Raw genomic sequence first — 22,991 nt, 5'->3', positions numbered from 1 at the left:
TCAGCTTGTGAGTGCGCATCTCTTTGACTCTCTGTGACCTAGGTTTTAGCATCCTTATAAATAGCCCTCTCCTGCAGGTCCCCCTCTTGGTATTTTGCTTGCAGTTTTAGAACTGCACATGCTTTTCATGAAGCTCAAAACAGGTCCAGAATCGGGCTGCTGTGTGCCTCCTCTCTGTGGACACAGTGCCAATAAATGTTACTAAAGAAAATGAGCTATTATACAGGGGGTTCATTGAACCGTCACCATTTTTCCCCTTACATTTCAAGACTGAAAATCAATCGATCTCTCTCTCTCTCTCTCTCTCTCTCTCTGTCTGTCTCTGTCTCTGTCTCTCTCTCTGTGTCTTTCTCTCTCTGTCTCTCTCTCTCCCCCCTCCATTTAAGACTTTACCCTCTCTATCTTCGTCTGCCTGGCATCTGTTATTCTCCAGCACCATTGAGCAACTTTCTCTCTGGGAACTGCCACCCTCAGCTTAACTCCCAGGACTTGGATGGAGCCGCCCTCTGAGGATGAGGTCGGTGAAGTAAGTAAGACATGATGTGTCTACAGTGATTGGCTCAGGAATGGCCGTCTAATACCAACGACCACCAGTGCCTCTCACATCTCACAGGAACGTTACTAAGACATAGATGCTCTTCCCACTGGGACTGCTAACTCTGGAGAGAGGAAGCTTGGCTACGATTATCTTGCTTCTCACAGGAAAGAACATTTTAAAGTGTATTTCCATCCCAAATTGACAGAAAAACAGAGAGAAAAAGGAAGTCTCCAGATAATCATTTGGTCACCACAACTGAGTGTGCCTACAAAGCCATACCTGACACTTAGGGGTGTGGGTCATGGATTTACTCGTCTTTCTCTTTCATCTTCCCCCCTCCCACCCACACACCTTCCCTTTTTCTTCTTAATTGGCTGAGAATTTGGTGTATCTGGCAGACAGCTGGCTGCTTATTTTAGGTCTATTTTTATCTTCAATCTAGTTAACATATTTTTGTTGACTCAATTTATTCAAGAACCAATGTTCCCAGCTTAAACTATGCACTTCTCGTCTTTCTGTATGCATAAACATGGCCACACAGCTGACCAAAGGGTAAGCAAAGGTGGGGAGATGGCTTTCCTCAGAGGTTTGAGTTTTTTTATTTATTTACTTTTTGAAATCGAGTCCCTCTGTGTGGTCTTTCCTGTCCAAGAACTCACTACGTAGACCACGCTGACCTCAAAGTCACCGAGATCCACCTGCCTCTGCCTTCCAAGTGCTGGGATTAAAAGCGTATGGCATCACAACCAGCTGGATGTTTGTATTAATGGAGAGTTTACATGAGTTCATCTACTTCCTGCCTCCCTGTTTGCTTGGAATGCACACATGGTGGCCATAATCCTAATGGCTGAAGCTGGAACCCATGCACTAATACCAAATGCTCGGCCCTGAAATATAAATCGAGAGACAGGTAACATACAAACCGGTTTTATCTCTAGATTTATAAACACACACACACACACACACACACACACACACACACACACACACCATAACATACACAACACACACCATAACACACACACAACACACACACACTTCTCTTTAAGGTATTTGACCGAAAGTACTTGAGTGGGCAGACAACGCTGCTTCCAAAAAGCACAGATTAATAGCTGAAAATCTCATTGTCGAGTACCACGTACTTCCTTACAAGTTATTGATCAGGAGATGCCCGAAGCGCAAAAACAAACACAGCTGTCTTAGTGAGCTTCCTATCACTTTGATGAAACATCACAATAAAAAAAAAAACAACAACAACAAACAAACAGCAAAACCAGCACCTTGTAGATGAAAGGGTTTGTTTCAGCTTGAAACTCTCAGGTCCCACCATCTTGCTGAGGGAAGCCAGTGCAGGAAGTCAAGCCAAGAGCCAAACAGCAGGATCTTCGCGAGGCGAGGCGACGGGGGAGTGCTAGTTCCTGGTTTCTTCCACGTGGCTTGCTCAGCCTGATTCTTACAGCACCCAGGCCCACCTACTCACCCATCTTCCGCTTCCGTCACTTAGTGAAGACAATGCACCACAGGTTTGCCCATAGGCCAACGCGGTCTAAGCGTTCTGGCTCAGGTGAAGTGCTTTCTTTTTAACTCACTCTCGCCTGGGTCAAGTTGATGTAAAACAAACCAGCACAACAGGCTTACCGACATTGTGTTCGGTTGCCCACCGTAGGCAAGGACTTAGTACGAGTGTCTGATGACTTCGAAATATTTGTGCTTATAGCAATCGGCTTGTGTTGCTCTCGGCTTGGTTCAGAGTCGCTCCTTTTCCCAGGAAGTAGTGGTTAGTTCAGATATCCTCGTCAAGAATGTCCAGTAACTACGTGTGCTTAAGTCACTTCTGAGCCTGTCATGGCTATGGCACACAGCGACTCATACAGCATCTCTAGTTAGCTGCACAGGATCGAGTCAGCATGGACAGGAATGCATCCTGAGGAGCTACTGTAGGTGATGGATGAAGGAAGGATTCAGGATCACAAACTCCAGGAGATGGCCCTAACCCACGCGCAAGTGGGCACCACTAACTGGAATCAGGGTCGTTAATAGCAACAACAAAGGAGAACACAGAATTGGACGAAAGACGGAGCGCGAGTCACAAGGGAAACCTGGATGTTGAGAGTGGTGCGTACATATAATTAAAATATGATATATATGTATATAAAATGATGGAAAAATATTTTTTTTTGGAAAAGGTGGAGAAAGTAAGCCAAGCACTAGCGCCACACACACACACACACACACACACACACACACACACACACACACACACGTTAATTCATCTCTTTTCCCGTCTATGGATGTAACCTTACCCATTCTCTCCGGCTCCTGCAGCTGTGACGTCATTGCCGTGATGGACCGTGATCTGAGTTGTGAGCCAAATAACCCCTTTCTCCGTATGATGTTAGGATAGCATTCATCACAGCAACAGGAAATGAAAATATCTGAATTCACTTTGTGAGGATGTTTCCTCTACAGAGAGCCAAGAGGGCACGGATAGTTTTGCTAAAATGGTAGTACTCATGGCAAACAAAAGCACCCAAGTTCTCTTCATGTGTGCCTCATTTCTGAATTTTGTGTGAAGAGTAAGCAATACTGTGCGCTTTCTACTACCTCAACTCCTCTCTGGCCTTCCCTACACAGGAGAACATTTTGGATGAGGCAACTGCAGGAGGTCAGACTCACGAGGCTTTGCTAAGGTGAGTGTACGGGTACTGTTAGCTTTTGCCTTCCTATTATTTTTACTATCGTGCCCATTCTAGGCCACTCTCAATCTACCGCTGGACCTTCAAACAGATCTCTGCACTGGCATCCTTTATACACTCAGCAACAATAGCTACCTAAATTAACTAGAGAAAGTAGTTAACAAAGTCTGCATACCAGTTGGAGTGGTGGGAACGAGAGTGTCCCCTCTAGTCTCCTGTATTTGAACACTTGGTCCCCAGTTGGTAGTCGTGTTTGGGGAAAGCTAGGGGGTATGATTTTGCCTGAGGAAATTCGACCCTGGGAGTGGATGCTGAGGTTCTAAAACCTGGTATCATCCTCAGCCTGCTCTCGTTCTCTCCTCCTCCTCCCTTCCTGTTCCATCTCCCCACCTCTTCTCTAGGTCTGTCTGTCTGTTTCTGTCTGTCTCTCATTCTTCTTGGTGTTTGCCCTGGAAGATGTGTGTCTCAGCATTCTGCTCCAACTTCCATGCTACCTCTGTTCAGCCATTATGGACTCTAACCCCCCGGACCAGTGAACCGAAAGGAACCATTCGTCTCTGAGTTGTCTTAGTCAAGGTGTTTTACTATTGCTACACAAGAGTAATCAGCACAGCAGTCAAGTCCTGAAGGAAAATAATAGTAAGAGATGAGGGGTACGTTATAAAGAAATGAGCTGTGGAGTCTGGAGAAGACACAGAGGGACTTTATTGTTCCCTTTTTAACAGTACTGGGCATTAGACACAGGGCCTCTGCATGACAGGCGAGAACTGTTACAGGAAATTTGAACCTGTTTCCAGTTGGGGTGTGACTCAGCCCTTAACTCACACCTTTAATCCCACTGACTGAAATACAAACACATCCTTAGTGCTCATTTGGAATCCCAAACAGTGGAGTACATTTGTCTGTAGAAGGAAGGATCCAAGTTTGAAAGGGATGCCCAACTGAATGGCAGAAAAAAGCGACGAATCAGAGAAAGATTTGACGGAATAGGATGTACCCAATTCTCACAAGAAGGGAAGAAAGGGAAGCTACCTCAGGGAGAGACAGAGAACAGTAGAGTTGGTGGAGAGCAGGACAGTAGAATTGAGAGGGAGAGTAGAGCAGCACAGAGGGAGAAGCAGGCAGTTTTACTAGGAGAATTTTGCTAAAACAGTTGGAACAGAGAACAACGTAGACACAGGTAAAGGAGAACAAGAGAATGAGAAGGAACCGCCAGACTGATTTCCAGAGTGGTTGTACCAGTCTGCAATCCCACCAACAATGGAGGAGTGTTCCTCTTTCTCCACATCCTCGCCAGCATCTGCTGTCACCTGAGTTTTTGATCTTAGCCATTCTCACTGGTGTGAGGTGAAATCTCAGGGTTGTTTTGATTTGCATTTCCCTAATGACTATGGATGTTGAACATTTCTTTAGGTGCTTCTTATCAATTCATATTCCTCAGTTAAGAATTCTTCGTTTAACTGTGTACCCCATTTTTTAGTAGGGTTATTAGATTCTCTGGAGTCTAACTTCTGGAGTTCTTTGTATATATTGGATATTAGCCCTCTATAGGATGTAGGATTGGTAAAGCTCTTTTCCCAATCTGTTGGTTGCTGTTTTGTCCTAACAACGGTGTCCTTAGCCTTACAGAAGCTTTGCAGTTTTATGAAATCCCATTTGTCGATTCTTGATCTTAGAGCATAAGCCATCAGTGTTCTGTTCAGGAAATTTTCCCAGTGCCTATGTGATTGAGGCTCTTACCCACTCTCTCTTCTATTAGTTTTGGTCTGGCAGTTCCTCAGAAAATTGGACATTGTACTACCTGAGGACACAGCTATACCACTCCTGGGCATATAACCAAAAGATGCTCCAACATATAACAAAGACACATGCTCAACTATGTTCATAGCAGCCTTGTTTATAATAGCCAGAAGCTGGAAAGAACCCAGAAGTCTTTCAACAGAGGAATGGATACAGAAAATGTGGTACATCTATACAATGGAATATTACTCAGCTATCAAAAACAATGACTACATGGAGTTCTTAGGCAAATGGGTGGAATTAGAAAATATCATCCTGAGTGAGGTAACCCAATCACAAATGAATAAACATGTAATATATTCACTGATAAGTGGATATTAACCCAAAAGCTTAGAATACCTAAGAAAAAATTCACAGATCATATGAAGTCCAAGAAGAAGGAAGACCAAAATGTGGATGCTTCATTCCTTCTTAGAAGGGAGAACAAAATACTCATGGGAGGAAATACAGGGACAAAGAATGAAACAGGCACTGAAGAAAAGGCCATCCAGAGACTGCCCCACCTGAGGATCCATCCCATATGCAGTCACCAAACCCAGTCACTATTGCTGATGCCAAGAAATGCTTGCTGATGGGAGCCTGATATGGGTGTCTCCTGAGAGGCTCTGCCAGAGCCCTACTGATACAGATGAGGATGCTTGCAGCCAATCATTGGACTGAACACGGGGACCCCAATGCAGGAGTTAGAGAAAAGAAGAAGCCATGGGAAGAATAACAATATCAACCAACCAAACTCTACTAGAGCTCCCAGGGACTAAACCACCAACCAAAGAGTACACATGGAGGGACCCATGACTCTAGCCACATATGTAGCAGAGGATGGTATTGTCCAGCATCAATGGGAGGAAAAGTCCTTGGTCCTGTGAAGGCTCATTTTCCCAATCTAGGGTAATACCAGGGCATTGAGGTTGGAGTGGGTAGGTGGGATTGGGAGCATCCTCATAGAAGCAGGGGGAAGGGGGAAGGGGGAGGGAAGAGGGGGAAAGGGGCTAACATTTAAAATATAAATACATAAAATATCTAAGACAGATAAAATTATTTTAAAAAGAGAGAGAATGAGGAGTCAAATTAGAGCAAATTTCCAGACTTAGTGTGAGGCCAAGCAGAGCAGTTCATAGAAGCTGAGAGAAGCCAGATTGAGTCGCTCAGCTTGGAGAGCACTTTGGGACAGAGCTGTTGAGCTGAACCACGGAGCCAGAGTTCAGAAAGAGCTAGAAAGGGTGAGTTTATTCAGCAGTAAGTCTCAGAGACTGAAACATTCTTGGCCTAAATCAGTTTATATGGAGAACTAAGCCTAGGATAGCAGAAGACAGTAAGCCTCCCAAGACAACGATTACATCAGAAGAATAAAAGCTATGTTTACAAGGAACTTCATCAATACTCTTGACCCTTAAATGCATATTGCTCAGTAAGAGAAACTAATATGAAGAGACTAATATCCTGTACTTAGCACTACAAGCACTATATTTATCTTGAAAAGGGCACAGTTATGAGTCAGTAAGAAATGTTTAAATGAATGTGATTAATTTCATGTGTAAGATTCAATTTTAAGTTGACTTATTTATCATATATTATCTAGCATGTTTTAGGCTTATGGCTGGAAATTTCTTTTTATCCACTCTGTAAAACTAGTAATATCAGCATATATATCAATAATGTATGTAAATATGTATGTGTGTATATATGGAGAAAAATTGAAAGGATATAATTCTAAAATCACTTCTAAATAAAAGTAACATTAACATATTTTTATACTTTAACAATTTTTATTATAACTAGCAGTATGATTTTTTTGTTTACTACTGTATTTTTATTGTATCAATAATAAAATGTCATTCTAAGTTCTGTAGCTTTTAAAGGAGGAAATTTTCGTTACTAACTTAACAAAAATGTATGGGCTCCCTCTACTGGATCTATAGCAGCATAACCAAATGTACATTTGTGTGTGTGTGTGTGTGTGTGTGTGTGTGTGTACAAACTGGCACATGGTTCATCCTGTGAATTCACTGCTAATATAATAGAACAATTTTATGCAACTTTCATAATCTCATGTTAAACTGTTATAATATATAAATGATATAAACATTGATATTTCATTCTAAATGTTGAAGTGTTAATTATGAATGATTTGATACTTCCCCCAAAGTAGTATCACTTAAATGTTTTTAATAGAAAATTTCTCTACATGTATACAATATATATGAGAGATATTTTAGTTTTTTTATTAGATATATTTCTTTACTTACATTTCAAATGTTATTTCCTTTTCTGGTTTCCTGTCCATAAGCCTCCCCTACCCCTACCCCTCCCCCATTCTGGTATTCCCCTCATCCACCCCCATTACCGCCGACATTCCCCTGCTCTGAGGGTCGAACCTTGGCAGAACAAAGGGCTTCCCCTTCCACTGGTGCCCCAACAAGGCTATTCTCTGCTACATATGCAGTTGGAGCCCAGGGTCAGTCCATGTATAGTCTTTCGGTAGTGGTTTAGTCCCTTGAATGCTCTGGTTGGTTGGCATTGTTGTTCTTATGGAGTTGCAAGCTCCTTCAACTCTTTCAATATTTCCTCTAATTCCCCCCAAGGGGGTCCTGTTCTCGACTCAGTGGTTTGCTGCTAGCATTGACTTCTGTATTGGACATGATTTGGATGTGTCTCTCAGGAGAGATCTATATCCAGTCCCTTTCAGCATGCACTTCTTAGCTTCATCAATCTTATCTAGTTTTGGTGGCTGTAATATATATACTTGATATATATCAAAAACAATGACTTCATGAAATTCATAGGCAAATGGAATGAACTAGAAAATATCATCCTGAGTGAGGTAACCCAATCACAGAAAAACACACTTGGTATGCTTGGTATGCACTCATTGACAAGTGGATATTAGCCCCAAAGCTCGAATTACCCAAGATGCAATCCACAGACCACAGGAAGCTCAAGAAGGATGACCAAAATGTGGATGCTCTCACTCCTTCTTAAAAGGGGGAAAAATATTCATAGGTGGTGATATGGAAACAAAGTTTAGAGCAGCGACTGAAGGACCATTCAGAGACATTTTAGTTTTTTAATTTATTGTGACTTTCAAATTTCAGGAAACAGCCTATATGTTGTATCCATATATTGATGATTAATTGACTAAATACATCAATGCATATATGGGAGCAAAGAGGAATATAAAATGTTTGTAGAGTTAAGAAATGGCTCCTAGAACTTTGAGTATTGTGAATGAAAGTTTCTGGAGAGAAGTTGCACCTGACCTTGAACCTTCTGTAAGGAAGATTAACTGACTAGAAGGTCAAAGATTGGAGTAGGCAGGGCCTTGGTTCACATCCCAGAGTTTCTTGGACTTACTTCCTCTGTGACTCCAGGTGCCCAAGATGTAGAGGATGTGGTGGGTCCTCTGGATTGAAATTGTGAATTTCCCAGGGTCTCCTAGGAAAAGTTGTGATCAACTGTGCTGATAATACAGGAGCCAAAACTTTATAATCTTTATAAACCTTTATAGCCTTTATAAACCTTTATAGACTTTATAACTTTATATAAATAGAATATAAACCTTATATTTCTTGGAAGAGAATCAAAGCATGGCCGAGCAGACTTCCTGATGCTGGGCAGGCAACATGGTAATGGCCACAGTTAAGAAAGTCAAACCAAGCTGGGTGGTAGCACAGACCTTTGAGGCCAACCTGGTCTACAGAGCGAGTTCCCGAGCAGTCATGGCTACATAGAGAAGCCCTGTCTGGGAAATAAAAAAGGCAAGCTAGAACTAAGAGAAAAAGAAAGTCATACTGAGGAAAAGATGGAGTGCATGGTTATTGTAAACAATAAGGGCAAGAGGACAGGTTCCGCTATCACAGGTCTGCTGTGCCGATTTTTGGCCCAGGATTGTACCCAATGTAGGCGGCATCGTGTGGCTCTCCAGTATATGTGTAAAAAGATTCATTAAAAAGTCTTCGCCCTGTCCCTGGTCTCATCAGTGCTGGATTAAGTCTGACTCTTTTGGCTACTTGTGGATCCCTTTCCCTCCTACTAAGTTGCCTTGTCCAGCCTTGATGTGATAGTATGTTCCTGGTCTTTCTGTAATGTTTGTCAATGTCCCTGGGAGGCCTCCTTTTTTCTGAGGGGAGGGAGTGAATGTGGGAGGAGTGGAGTGGAGGAAGGCTGTTGTTCGGGGGAAGGAGGAGAAACTGTTGGAACGTAAGGTATCAGAGAAGAAAAAAAACAAGTTAAAAAATTTAAAGTACGGGGGTGACATTCAGCCGGTGGTTTGGAGAGACGAACCTTCCACCTTAGACCATGGCCAAGTTCATCCGGAACTTCGTGGAGAAGGCACTGTCAATGGTGGCCGCTGCCGTGACTTACTCGAAGCCTCGATTGGCCACAATTTGGCACTACGCCAAGGTTGAGCTGGTTCCCCCAACCGCTGGTGAAATCCCTACAGCCACTCAGAGCGTGAAAAAAATAATTCAAAGTGCCGAAGCTGGTGGCTTCAAACACCTTACAGTGAAGGAAGCCGTGCTGCATGGTTTGGTGGCCACTGAGGTGTGGATGTGGTTTTATATGGGAGAGATCATAGGCAAACGCGGCATTGTTGGCTATGATGTTTGAAGACCAGTCTTTAACTTCCGATTTGAGTTCTTATATGAATGTTCTTGGATCATGCGTAATGAGACTGCTATCTGAATAAAATGCTAGCTGTGGGGAAAAAATTTAAAGATTGTCTAGAGGTTGGCATAGGTATGACCAGAGTCCAATTGCAATCGATCTTGGCTATCTTAGCTCCTTAGTAGGCATTCGTTGTCTGTCTCTGTGTTTGCCCTAATGGCTCTCAGATGGTACCTTTTAGATTGTATTAGCTTAGACTACCAGATTCAACCAAACCCAAGGCTAAGAATGTCATTAGATAGCACCTGTCTTAGTTAGGGTTTTATTGCTGTGAAGAGACATCATGACCATGGCAACTCTTAGAATGAACAACATTTAACTGGGGCTAGTTTACAGTTTCAGATGCTTAGTCCATGGTCATCATGAAGGAAAGCATGAGAGCATTACAGGCAGACTTGGTGTCGGAGAAGAAGCTGAGGGTTCTACATGTCGGTCTACAGATGGCAGGAAAGTGTGTGCCACACTGAACATAGCCTGAGCGTAGGAGACCTCAAAGCCCACCCCCATAGTGACATTTCTTCCAACAAGGCCACACCCACTCCAACAAGGCCACACCCACTCCAACAAGGCCACACCCACTCCAACAAGGCCACACCTCCTATTAGTGCCGCTCTCTCTGGGTTAAGCATTCAAATAGAGTCTATGGGGTCTATACGTCCTAAAACCAACACAATATCTGAGACCATTAGAAGAGTTCCCTCTCTGTGGTAACTCATCCACCCAGGGATTGGATTTCCATCATCTTACTGATACAGCCAAGTTGACAGACAATGAAAACCATCACGGAAAAGCAGCAGTTGAAGGAGTTCAGGAAATCTTCCAGATGTAACATATGTAGGAGGACTTTCGAGAACATTCTGGACTCCAGAATAGTGCAGGCTATTGACATTGCTCTTGGTTACCAACCGGGACTACATGGTTAGGTCCGATTGCTGAAGACACAGTGCACTTTAGTCCATTTGAACTTTCTCCTTGCTGACTAGTTTTCATAGTGCTAGAAAGCACTATTTAGGCTCCTAGGGGATAAAAGAGATCAGTGGGCTTGCTCAGCCTTGAATCTTGCATATTATTGATACCAACTTGTCTGGCAAGTAGTACCCACTCGTGGAATGGCTGTTATGAGGATAGCTGGATTTGAGGTCTGCTCCACAGCAGGGAATAAATGGAAATGTCCCCAGTGCTGGGAAGTTCATAGGTGCTGAACTGGAATCTATTATTGCTATTTTGATAAGCAGCCATGTTTTCTAATTATCTTCTGAATATTTATGTTTATACCCTTAGAGCTGGGCCGCTCTCACTGTTGGTCAGAGATGCTTGCTTTTTTGCAAGGGGCAGCACTCAACTGGCCACCGTGTTGAGATCAAGTGACTGGGAATTTCACCAAGTAATGAAATACCTCTCACTCCTATCACATCTCACACCCTGGCTGTTTTCTGGAAATGACATGGCCATCATCCTGATGAATGCACAGCAGCACTGGTTACCTGCATAAGACCTGCACAAGATCAAGCCAACTAAAACTCTAGCATGGATAGGGGAGGAGCTCATGAAGCCTCAAACACAAGAGCTACCAACAGTTAGATGGTGGCTAGAGGAGGAAGACTCATTAGTTTGTGTGACCATGGGTAGACTTTCCATGCTCCAGTGGATAGCCTTACATCATGAACATATATGGTTGTCTCTAATTGAACTTGGGTTATTAAAATATAAGAACAGGTCATGATTAAGGCATGTGTTTGATGGCATCCAGATGGGGCTGGAAGGAGGCAGGTGGGCAGAGGGGGGTAGACATTGTAGTGGTTTGAAGGAAAATAGTCCCCATAGGCTAACATGTTTGAGTGCTTGGTACCAGTAAAACTTACAGTGGGAAAGATTCATATTGTGGTTTTGTTGGAGCAGGTGTGTCACTGGGGATGGACTTTGAGGTTTTGAAAGTCTGCACCAGGCCCAGTCTCTCTCTTTCTGTCTGCAACTTGCTGATCAGATGGGAGCTCTCAGTGTCATGCTGTCTTGTTTGTCACCCTCACTTCCTGCCATGATATCCGTGGACTAACCCTCTGAAACTGTAAGCAGTTTCAACTAAATGCCTTCTCTTTTAAGAGTTGTCATAGTCATGGTATCTTTTCACAGCCGTTGAACAACAACTAGGACAGACATGATCATATTTCATCGTATCCACCCATGACATTATCAGAGAATACATTTAAAGATGACACTTGGAGGAAGAAGGAAGCCGGGAGTGTGCCTACCTCTCCTTTTCTCAGGCTGCCGGGAAGATGGCGGACATTCAGACAGAGCGTGTTTACCAAAAATGCAACCTATAATCTTTCAAAACAAGAAGCTTGTTTTGCTGGGAGAAACCAGCAAGAAAAAACTCCCTCAATTTGTAGTACTCCAGTACTACAAATACATCGGTCTAGACTTCAAGACACCCAAGGAGGCCATCGAGGGCATCTACATAGACAAGAAAATGCCCCTTCACTGGTAATGTCTCCATCCGAGGTCAGATCCTGTCTGGTGTCGTGACCAAAATGAAGATGTAGAGGACCACTGTCGTCCGCTGGGACTATCTTCATTACATCCAAAATCACAGCCATTTTGAGAAGTGTCACAAGAACATGTCTATGCACCTGTGCCCCTGTTTCAGGGATGTCCAGATCGGTGACATTGTCACTGTTGGAGAGTGCAGGCCCCTGAGCAAGACTGTTCCATTCAATGTGCTCAAGGTCACCAAGGCTGCTGGCAGCAAGAAGCAGTTTCAGAAGTTCTGAGGGGAATCTGGCCAATGCACTAGAACAAATAAAGTTACTTTCTAACTTTAAAAAAGAAATGACTCTTGGAATTGAGAGATCTTTGGGAACAACAGAGGCAGGCAGAAGCTATCTGTGTACTTCCCTTACGTGCTTAAAGATGGATCCTTCAAAAGGAACACAACTAACTCCTCCCAGAAGTCTCATCTGCTGGTGAAAATTAACTTGGGTCACAGATGGCCCACCCCATGTTGTGGTTCCGCCCCAATCACAGACTTGTTTTGTTGCTACTTCCTAATGGTGATTTTGCTAGTTATGAATCATAATGTGAACAGATGATATGCAGGATATGCAGGGGATCTGATCTGGGGCCCCTGGGGAAGGGTCCTTCAACAATCCCCACGGGGTCTTCTCTACTCATAGATTGAGAACCTGGATTAGAGGTTGATCCCATATGAGCACATGACTGGAGTGACCTTTCCCCTCACAAGACACCTTTTATTCTCCTAATTGTGCATAGTTTTCTTCTTTTGTCCTTATGTAACTTCTGCTGCTGCCATTGCCAAGCATTCTATTTCTTTCTGTAATGCAGGATGCTATGTAAGCTTTAATCATTTGATTCTACTGTAAGTTTATATTGTGGGATGCCTATGCATACACACATGAATGTCGCTTACCTGTTAACCTATATTACGCTAACCAAAGAACTTTGGAGAGCGCAATGTATTTTCAAGTTAATGTTTGGGGAGGAAGATGGGATAGGGAGCTTATGGCTGGGAAACCAGGAAAGAGAATAACATTTGAAATGTAAATAAAAAATATCCAATTTAAAAAAAAGATAACAGATGACCCATCGTGGTTAAGCCACAACCGCTTATTTCCTTCTCTGCCCTTTGATGGGTTGAGTTTCAACACTAGCTGCCATCTATTGCATAAAGAAATTTCTCTGATGGAGTCTAAGAGCTGCATTAATTTTGGATATAAAGATACAGAGTTAGAGGGCAGTTTGATATTATGCCCACTGACAAGAATAATCATGGTAGGTTCACTCCTGGGACCTGTGAGAGGCCCTAACCCAGAGTTCTTGGCCAGATTTACAATTGGAAGCACATGTTTCATGCTATGGATCTGGCCTTAAATTCAGTCAGAAAACAGCTGGTTACCCCCATAGCACTCTTGCCACTATTGCATGGATACACTGGTCAGTGTTGTAGTTGACGAGAGGTTCACGGCTGAGGAAGCCTCTTAGTTATGACCATCCCCACCCCCACTGGGTACCCTGTGGGTGCTTTCCTTTGGGTTCCTTAAAAACAATCACTTCGTATAACCATACTTAGAAAAAATAAGAAACTAACAGTAGTACAATGTCTTTGAGCCAAATGTTCTGTTTAAACATTGCCAATATCATATCACAGCTGTCAGATTGTATTTTTAACAGACGATGCTGATATACAAGGAAAAATAATAAAGTTAACATTTACAACAGTTGACTCTATGTCACCCCATTACAAGTATTCCATGGGCATGCACTGATGATAGCTATGACAGTATGGACGGTGCCTCATCGGGGTATTGGATTATACCAATATCGTTTATCTCACTGCTATTGTTTCCTCTTCTTCAGCTTCTGGTCTTCAAAATAATGTCCTGGACTTTCCAAAGCCTTCCTTTAGGTTCTACATCATTACTTCTGTAGCAGACAGTTCTGTCTTAAGGTTAATGGGAACCATGAATAGCATGTGGAGGTGGACTGACTTCAAAAGAATATTTAATTATTCCACCCGTTTGAATTAGAAAGGAAGGAAGGAAAAGAGAGGACAGGGTCAAAAACACACTTTAATATTTATTTATTTACTTATTTAGACTGTTTTTGGCTTGGGCATGGAGGCACTGCATCATAACTACTCGCTGACAAAGAGGGAAAAAAGGATGTGACAGAGAGTCCCTAGACAGGGATTTGTGTCAGACTGCAAATGGCTACTTGCCACGTCATCCCCAAGTTAGAACTGTGTGTTTGGTTTTGTTTTGGAAATAAAACTTTTGTCCTTTTTGAGGGATTTTTTTCTTTCTTCTAAAAACAGGCTTACTACGTAGCTCACTATGTTTGCAACCAAGACCTTCAATGTGCTGGGGCTATTGGCATGAACCACTCACCATGGTGGACTGAAGCATTTAAGACATACAGTGGGTGCTGGAGAGATGGCTCAATGGCTAAGACTGCTCCTTGCTTTTCAGAGGGCACAAGTTAGGTTCTCAGTACCCAAGCCAGGCAGCTCACAGCTTAGAGCAGGAAATGAGAGTCTGCCTTCTGATCCCAATTTACATCATCAGCAAGCAAGTGCTGAAGTGTTTTGCATTATTTATGCTTGCCACAGGAAACACACACACATACACACGTACAATGGCAATTAGTAAAAATACTCAGTCATGGATTTGAAGGAGGCAGGGTGGGGTATATAAGAGGTGTTGGAGGGAAGAAATGGAAGGGGAATTTGTCAATTATAATATCAAAAATAAAAATAAAAGAAATTGAGAAGAAAAAGAAAAATATATTCTTTATTAATGTGCCTTTGATATTATTTCTAGGTAAACAAAAACTTTGGTATTCTTATGCCAAAGAATAGTTTGCCTGTTTTCTGAATTTATTTTTAAATTCTCAAATGTTAGTGCTGAGCAGTAGGCAAGGTGGTCTCATGAGTGTAATTTGCCCTGCGGTACTGAAAAGCCTTCAATAGTTTCTCACCATATCCTAGTCCAAGGAAAACTAGTTACCCTTTTTAACCTCCAAACTGACCATAGTCATTCTCCTTTTCCACACAACTTTACACTTTCCCACTTCCTACACGCTTTTAAAGATCTTGCTTTTTATTTGTATCAGGAACATTCCGCAAGCTAGCCTGAAATGTTCTGGTCTGTATTTTGTTTCACATGGCTAAGTTTTGTAACTGTTCACTTTTCCTAATATCAAAAAAAAAAAAGTATGTCCTTAAAGAAGCCATGTTTGAGCCCTCCTGTCCACAGTGTTGTAATGCTCTACGTTCTCTATTGTGCTTCAGAAAGCCTGATGTCTGAATGTTTGGAAGGTCAAAGGTTCTTATTTAGCCAGGTTTAATTTGAAAAAGCAGCATAGAGAAGAGGCATTAACACAACAGTAACTAAATCAACACGGTACTGGAGTAGTCGTGGACAAACAGACTCACTGAAAAGGAGGTCATAACCCAATTATGTATAAATGGGAATATAATGTATGGTAATAATATCTCACATCGTGGAAACGATAGACTTCTGAGGGGCAGGGTGGAGAAAAACAAACTCAGCAGCTAGAGATAAAAAGGACTCGGACTGCTCTGAAACCACTGAGCATGATAAGACTGTATTCATCAACTAAGAGAGAGCGAGCTGAAAGAACAGAAGTTAACCACACCAGGGAGAATGATCCCTGGGGCAGCGTAGTGGAAAGACTCAGAAAGACCCGGCAATGAGAGAGAAGAAAGCACAAAAAGATACAAGTCTGTAGAAAATGTATCATTACCACAGCCAGCTGAAACAGTTTCTCTTATGCTTCTTTCCCACTCCCAGTGGAGCTGCTAGCCTTTAAACAGTTTTTTTTTTATTGTTTCAGATATTATGCTAAGTCAAGAATCATAAAAGGGAATGAATTTAACCCGGCATATTTGGGGATGAGGAAGATTAGAAAACTGAAAGAAAATTTTAACTTCTATGTTTAGAAACTGAAAGACTAAGTCAAGCCATTGTCTAGGCTGTCAGTGAGGAAATGGAACACAAGCAATGAGGAATGTTATTCTGTGCAAGAGGAGGAACATTAACGGTAAAGGGGTCTGGAAAGACCAATGTATGTGGAAAATGTGAAGTAACAACATGCCAAATACTTAAATGTTCCTGCTGGCCGTAGTTAGTCTATTCTGAGTAGTACTGATGACTGCAGTGGTCAAATCTCTAACTCCGAGGAAAGAAAATGAAGTCATGAAGTGTTACAGATTGAATACAACGGCTAAGCAAGGAAAGCCTGGGAGCCCCTTGAGGAGATGCAGACTGGGAGCAACAAGCACTGTGCTGTGGAAGGAGGGAGGACAGCTATCACTCAGGGGTGAGGGAACACTTCCTAGAAGGCTTCATTTTGTCTTTCAGAATATAGCCAACCCTTACTACTTGAGGATTCTATATTCGTGAGTTTTCTTACTCTTTAGAATAGCTGTAACCCCCAAACCCAAGACTTGCGGTGGTTTTACAGTCCACTGTGTCCATACGCAGAGTGGTTAGAAATTCAAGTCCAGTGATGTGTTTAATTCTCAGCTGAAGTACAAGGGGATATCTTTATTCTTTTATTCAGTTCTCACAATGGAAACAAGTACCCATTTTGTGGTCCATTTGCTGTTTTATTTTCTTCATTTATGAGATTTTTTCCCCCCTTAGTGATTTTACTGTTTAAAATGTCTCTGTTCTCCATATGCAACAGTGAAGTGCTTTCTATGGTCCCAACACATAAGGCTTTGATGTATTTTACAGAGAAAAATACATGAATGAATGGGCTTTGTTTAAACATGTGTTACCTGCCAGTGAACACAAGTTCAATACTGATTCATCAATATTCGATATGGTGCCTTTAAACAGAAACATGATTCTCAGTAGTATATTATTTATACACTCTATATGTGACCTAATGTTTACCATTTTAATAATTGTATGTGTACAACTTCCTGGCATTAGATTTATAGTCAACCTGTTCAGCCACCAACACCATCCATCTCAGAACTATTATTGCAAACTGAAACTCTATCACTGAGACATAATTCCCAAGATTCCTCCTCTCTGCCTCCTGTTCTCTTTGGCTCCTGGCAACCACCATTCTGTATTCTGTCACTCTTGGGACTCTAGCAACCTTTATAAATGAAATTCTAAATATTTGTCTTTTCATATCTGCAGTATTTCAGTTAGCTAAATCCCCTTAATCGATACCCTGATTATTCATTAGCTTGAATCTGATTAACCTCTGACTGATGATATTGTATTTCAGAGCAAATATCTAGCTTTGAATTTTATAATTTTTTTTAGTTAACGCTTAAAGGACACTCCACTCCAGCATATTCTAAAGTCTCATCAAGAATTTCTTTATGGTTCAGTGACCAAGTCTTTAGATTTGTGAACTATTTTTCATTCTACTTGTAGTCCCTTGCCTACCAGTCTTTGGTCATCTCCTAACAATATTATATAATAGAATCAACTTGTTGGACCATTCATGATACATAGGATGCTGGTTTGAATGCTCTGCTTTGGTACATTGTAATTTCTTGGAGAAAAGTTGAATCTTTTCTAAATGAACAGAATTTAAAATGTAACAAAACTGTGTTTTAGCTAGGTTGGAAATCATTAAGGTTACATATTCTGGTTTGGGGGCATCCATAGGTCATTAGACCTTTACCAAAATGTCATGTACTTTGAGATAAGGACACTAATCCTCTGGAGGTCTCAGTGTGTCAGATTAGATCAGTCTATGTTTATCCATCGTGTGCACCGGGTAGCACACACAGAATATGGTACTGGAGGGTGCTGAGAAAGCTAAGGCAGGTTGCACGGTGCAGGAAACCTGCCAAAAGTGCTGGCCGTCTTCTCAACGAGCTCTTCCATCTTGCAGGACACCGTCTGGGAGTCAGCGGCCATTCCGTCCTTATGAAATAGGACGGCGCTTGTGGTTATTCACTACGAAGGCCGATCAAAGGGACTAAGGCCTCAACCCTTGCATATACAAAAACGCTACGGTCTCTACCCAGCGCACACTCGGCCGAATTTGCGTCTCTTCCCGGCATGCTCTGGGACGCACCGCGAGACTTCAATTAATTCTCGCGAGATTTATCGGCAGCCATCTTCTTGGGGGTGCTGGAAGCCGGGAAGACCCCCGAACCGTTCCCATTGAGCTGCCCTTCGTTTTCGCTTTCTTCACTTCTGCTCTGCCGCGTTGCCAGCAAGCACCTAATCCCAAAGCTGAGAGAAAAGTCCGGGTCTGAGCGCGTTCGGCTCTCCTTCGGGAAGATTCACTGGGGAGCGGGGCAGGGGGGAGGGCCCGGCAAACGGTTGCTGCCTCAGCCTGGGCCGGGGTCCGCAGAGGGGAAGCTCCCGGTACCCGGTGGGCGCGTGGCCTGCGGCGGCCCCGCCGAGGTGCTCGCCGACCGCGGCTCGCGGGAACTTGCCACCGGCACCTCCCACCGCGGCCCACGCGGACGGCGCGCGGAGGAGGGGGCGGCGGCGGCGGCGGCGGCGACCTGGGCGAGCGCAGGAGTGTGACCGGCCTCGGGGCCGCGGTGGATGGTTTCTAAGATGATCATTGAAAACTTCGAGGCGCTCAAATCCTGGCTCAGCAAGACCCTCGAGCCCATGTGAGTACCCCGGGGAGCTGTTGTTGCAGGGATGGCGGTGGTGGATTGGCGGACGCACGGATCGGTGCAGTTTTACTCAGAATGCCTGCGGTGGAGGCCGAAGCGCAGAACAGGGGTCCTAAGGCTCTGTTTTCTCTCTTCTCCCACCTTCGCGCCCGGGTTCAAGATAGCCAAAGCGGGAACTGTGCTTTATTTTAATGGTTGAACGGGTCTTTGAACTGGTGTGTCCTGCTTTCTTTTCCCCCGTTACATGGAGGCTGATACTAAACTTCCCCATACACCTGTGTTGTCTGAGGCCCTCCAGATCGGAGTCTTTGCTGATCCTCCTGGCCGTAGATTATCTTACAGTGTTTCTTTTAACGAAGTGAATGGCTTTTTATTTTTTTAAATTAGGGATTAGGGAAGTTCGAGTTTAAGGTTTTAGTTACAGTCCCTTAAAGAAAGGCCACGTCTTCCATGTGGTGTCTGGCTCATACGCACCTCATATTGATTGAAGATGTAACAGGTGCTAAATCCAGTAAACCCCCTACTTACACCCTACTAATTTGGAGAAGGAAAAAAAAAAAACCCTAAATCTCTATCCATATGGAATAGTTAGCAGTTTCAGGAGGAATTCAGTAGTTTGTGCGACTGTTGGAATGTTGAAAAATTTTAGGAAAAAATTATGGATTTATTTAATGCAAAATGCGTCATAGATACAATTTCTGCATCGTTGATTTACAATAGCAACTTAAGGTGCAGTGGCAGATAATTCACTTACTTAAATGCATGCATTAAGTTTTTACCGTGTACTGTGGGAAGCCTTGGGACAGGACTTTAAAATTCTCTCAGGTTAATAAGCTGCAATAAGATACACTTTGAGCTATGCCCAGTTATGACCATTATGATAGTATAGGACTATGTAAACTCGGTTTGGATGGGGCCTGCTGCTTCAGGGTTATTGGTCAGTGAAGCTGTCTGAGCAAGAAATGGTTAATAAAACTTAAAGAGGAAAAAGGATCTTCTGTGTCTGAGGAAGGCCGTGTTTTCAGAATGAAAGACCTAGTAGAGGACCTGATAGATGTGGTTTGTTCAAAAGAGAGAAAGAGTAGGGAAGAGAGGGGAAAGACATGGAATTAGTAGACAGGGGCTATAGGGGAGCTATATTCCAGGTCAGGAATCAAGATCTTATTTAACACACACTAGAAAAATAGGTTATTTAAAGCAGGCCAGGACTGATTTAACTTCAAATAAGGGTGTTTTGTGTAGACTTAAGTGGTAAGAGTTAAGTGAAGGAGCTCCTTTGCCGGGATGGCGGGCTGAGACTGATAGTGTGTTGGATGATGGTGGAGATGGAAGGAAGCACATGCACTTCACATGCAGGTCTGATAGAATGTCCTGAGAGAGTGATGTGGAGGAAAGGAAACACAATCAAGGATGAAGCCTGAAAGTTAGTTTTTACAGCTGCATGGATGCTGTAGAAGGCTGAGGGCAATCCAGGTGGGCAAGGGGATGGCTGATGGCATGCTGTGATGATGAAGTGTGAGGTCCTACTTACTCATCTTAAGTAAAGTTGGATCCTGGAGTCTAGAACTGGGGCCAGGACTAGAGAGGTATAACCTCATGCTAGTAGGATTGAAGCCATGAAATTGTGGGAGGTTTCCTGTGAACAATGTGTAGATAGGGAATAGACAGGATGGAGGTAGGAGGTATGGCAAGAGCAGGGGCTCATTAACTGATGGGATTCTACAGACTGATGCATGCAGTAAGTTCAAGCTCTTAGACTTGGCAGAGTGGCAGTCTTAGCAAAGGAGTTGACTAGAATGGAGTAGAGAGCTCACTTTCAGAGATCTGGAGGGTATAGCCTAGTGGTGGTGGCATGTGTGGCCTGCAAGGCCCAGATGGAGTCTTCAGTACCTTCCACTTCTAAATAAACAAAAAAGACATTTTCTTTCCTTGGGTAGGAAAGTCAGTGGTAACATATGTAACAGGTGATAGGGAGAACCCTGGGGCCTAATGACTAGCTTTGAATTGTGGGGAAACAACTCATTTACAAGTTATATAATATTGGAAAAGTCACTTAACTCAATGCTTGTGTTTCCGTCTGTAAAGTGGGGAAAATAATGAAAGAAATACATATATTCCTAAAATACTACCCAGTGTGTAATTAGCACATTTCAAGTCAACTGTACTGCCATTTCATGTCCTTTTCAATAACCTAAAACATATATACTTAGTGTATATGCTTTTAGTTTTTATTTAATTCAAAGAAAGCACATTTGTTGTAGCAACTACTCAGATGTCTGTTACTTTCCGTGATTACAGTAGAAAGTCATTGCTAGTAGAGCCTACAGTGGACTTTCTAATGCACATTGTTGTAAAATTAGCTCCTATCCTTCTTCTTTTAATTTGCATGTGTTCTTTATTCTTCTTCTAGGTGATGTCTTACAAAAGCTTAATTATTTACCATCTTTGGTTTCTAATGTTGGCTTTTTTACATAAAAGTTTTTTTGCATAGTTTTGACATGTAATTAATAAAATACATACTGTTTGAGGAAGGACTTTAAGAAGGAACTTTATATAGCTTTTAGCAGTTCATGATAGTGAAGTATCACATTTGTTTATTTAATTTTTTGACTAATCTGAACTTTGAATGTATTAGCAAAGTTTTGAGTACTTCACGTATGCTGTACTAATCAGTGTGGGAAATAGTATTTGGCAAGGGATGAAAAAACTTTTCATTTGTTAGGGAAGACAGATACTGAACAAGTAATTGTAATACTGTGTGTGCTAAAGAATTCTAATATGCTTTGGAAATAACATTATGTGGAGTTAAGAAAGGCTGCTTTGATATGACAGCAGTAGATCTCAGCCTGGAAGGATGAAGAACAGCTTTCTGGTTTCGGAGAACATATTTTATGAATGCCCTAAAAATGAGATGGGGGAACCCTGGAGAAACTAAAAGAAATTGAAAGAGCGGAGAAGGCTAGCAATGGTGAGGGGTGCCGAGGCGCCAGAGATCACACTCTGTTGAGTCCAGTTAATCATTTTGTGTGTTGCTGGGGTTTTTCCTAGAAGCCAGCCAAGGGTTTAGGGTAACTGAGTTTTGAGAGTGGTGGAGAGTGAGGTAGGAGGATAAAGACTGGATGCATTTTCAGTCCTAAGGACAAATATATGCATCTGGTTATTCAGCTATGAGTTCTGTAGCTGTAGCAGAATTCTGTTCGTCTTTTTTTCCACAAACCATTAAACATTTATGTATTGAAATTTTCTCTCAGTACTTAGAATTGATGTCTTGTGATGTCACCTGTTTGCTTAGTCAGTCTTTTACTATTCATGCCTTTTGGTAATGTGAAATCCTAATCAAAAAACCAGCATCTTTGTTACGGTGATTCAACCTTAAATTTTGTTTGTTTTCTATATATTTATGTCATTATACTTTGTTTTTATTTATCCCTCTAATTGATGGTGTCCTTGACCACTCATTCTTACTATATTGCTTTCTCCTTTCCTCCTTTCAGTAGCCTTCCCTTCTGTGTTAATGTCCTGTTTCATTACTCTGCTTTCATCATTTCTCCTCCACATGGTCTCTCTCACATGGTCAGTTGGGTCCCTGTCTCTCATACACACAGAACACATTTGCACTTAGGTTCTGCCAATGAGAGAAAATGAACAGTATCCTATTCTGAGTCTGGCCCGGTTCACTAAATACAGTAATCTCCAGTTCCATCTATTTTTGTATACGTGCCATGATTTTATACTTTATGACTGAAAAGATTTCTCTCTGTGAATGCACTGCATTTTCTTTATTTATCCTTCTTTGGATATCTAGCTGGTTCTGTTTCTTAGCTGTTTCTAATAGTGAAGCAATAAACATACATATACAAATGTTTCTGTATTATGTTGAGTTAAATTTAGTCCCTTTGGTGTGTTTACTTAGGCATGGTGTAGCTGTGTCATAACCATTAGGCTTTTGAGGAGCTTCACACTGAGTTTCATAGGGGCTGGATCATTTTGTTTGTACCACCACTGTATAAGACTTAATACCTCACATCCTCACCTGCTTTTGTTGTCATCTGTTTATGAACCCTGACCATTCTGCTTGAGGTTGAGCCAGAACCTGGAAACCAACAGTCCATATCAAGTATTTTCTTACTGCTGTACAAGGAAC

The 22,991-nt window shown here is 42.4% G+C and overlaps 3 protein-coding genes and 1 pseudogene across 14 annotated transcripts in view; 3 read left to right on the top strand and 1 right to left on the bottom strand.

The window, feature by feature from the left end:
- Nucleotides 1-2,551, bottom strand: part of Ndfip2 (Nedd4 family interacting protein 2) — a 106,334-nt gene extending 103,783 nt beyond the window's left edge. The window contains exon 1 of one of the 2 annotated variants that reach the window (XM_063274468.1): nt 1,819-2,551. In XM_063274468.1, coding sequence (XP_063130538.1) covers nt 1,819-1,868 — 50 coding nt within the window. In that variant the 5' untranslated portion in view covers nt 1,869-2,551. The remainder of the gene's footprint in view (nt 1-1,818) is intronic. The other variant, XM_063274469.1, reaches the window with a different exon arrangement.
- Nucleotides 2,552-9,066: 6,515 nt separating this feature from the next.
- On the top strand, nt 9,067-10,848 carry LOC120097069 (ATP synthase subunit g, mitochondrial-like). Its single transcript, XM_039093975.2, has one exon. The coding sequence runs from the start codon at nt 9,331-9,333 to the stop codon at nt 9,640-9,642; it is 312 nt and encodes a 103-aa protein (XP_038949903.1). The 5' UTR covers nt 9,067-9,330; the 3' UTR covers nt 9,643-10,848.
- A 78-nt stretch (nt 10,849-10,926) lies between these two features.
- Nucleotides 10,927-13,703, top strand: Rps11-ps8 (ribosomal protein S11, pseudogene 8; annotated as a pseudogene).
- Nucleotides 13,704-17,733: 4,030 nt separating this feature from the next.
- Rbm26 (RNA binding motif protein 26) overlaps nt 17,734-22,991 on the top strand; it is a 79,988-nt gene continuing 74,730 nt past the window's right edge. For 4 of the 11 annotated variants that reach the window (XM_063274339.1, XM_063274337.1, XM_063274336.1 and 1 more), the window contains exon 1: nt 18,293-18,841. In XM_063274339.1, coding sequence (XP_063130409.1) covers nt 18,771-18,841 — 71 coding nt within the window. In that variant the 5' untranslated portion in view covers nt 18,293-18,770. Of the gene's footprint in view, nt 18,842-22,991 lie in introns of all 11 variants that reach the window. The other 7 variants (XR_010057829.1, XM_006252425.4, XM_063274341.1 and 4 more) reach the window with 4 other exon arrangements.

This window comes from Rattus norvegicus, chromosome 15 (assembly GCF_036323735.1).
Source record: "Rattus norvegicus strain BN/NHsdMcwi chromosome 15, GRCr8, whole genome shotgun sequence".
Taxonomy (NCBI): Eukaryota; Metazoa; Chordata; class Mammalia; order Rodentia; family Muridae; genus Rattus; species Rattus norvegicus.
The sequence above is the reverse complement of the archived record's forward strand: the minus strand, read 5'-3'. Positions and strand labels throughout refer to the sequence as shown.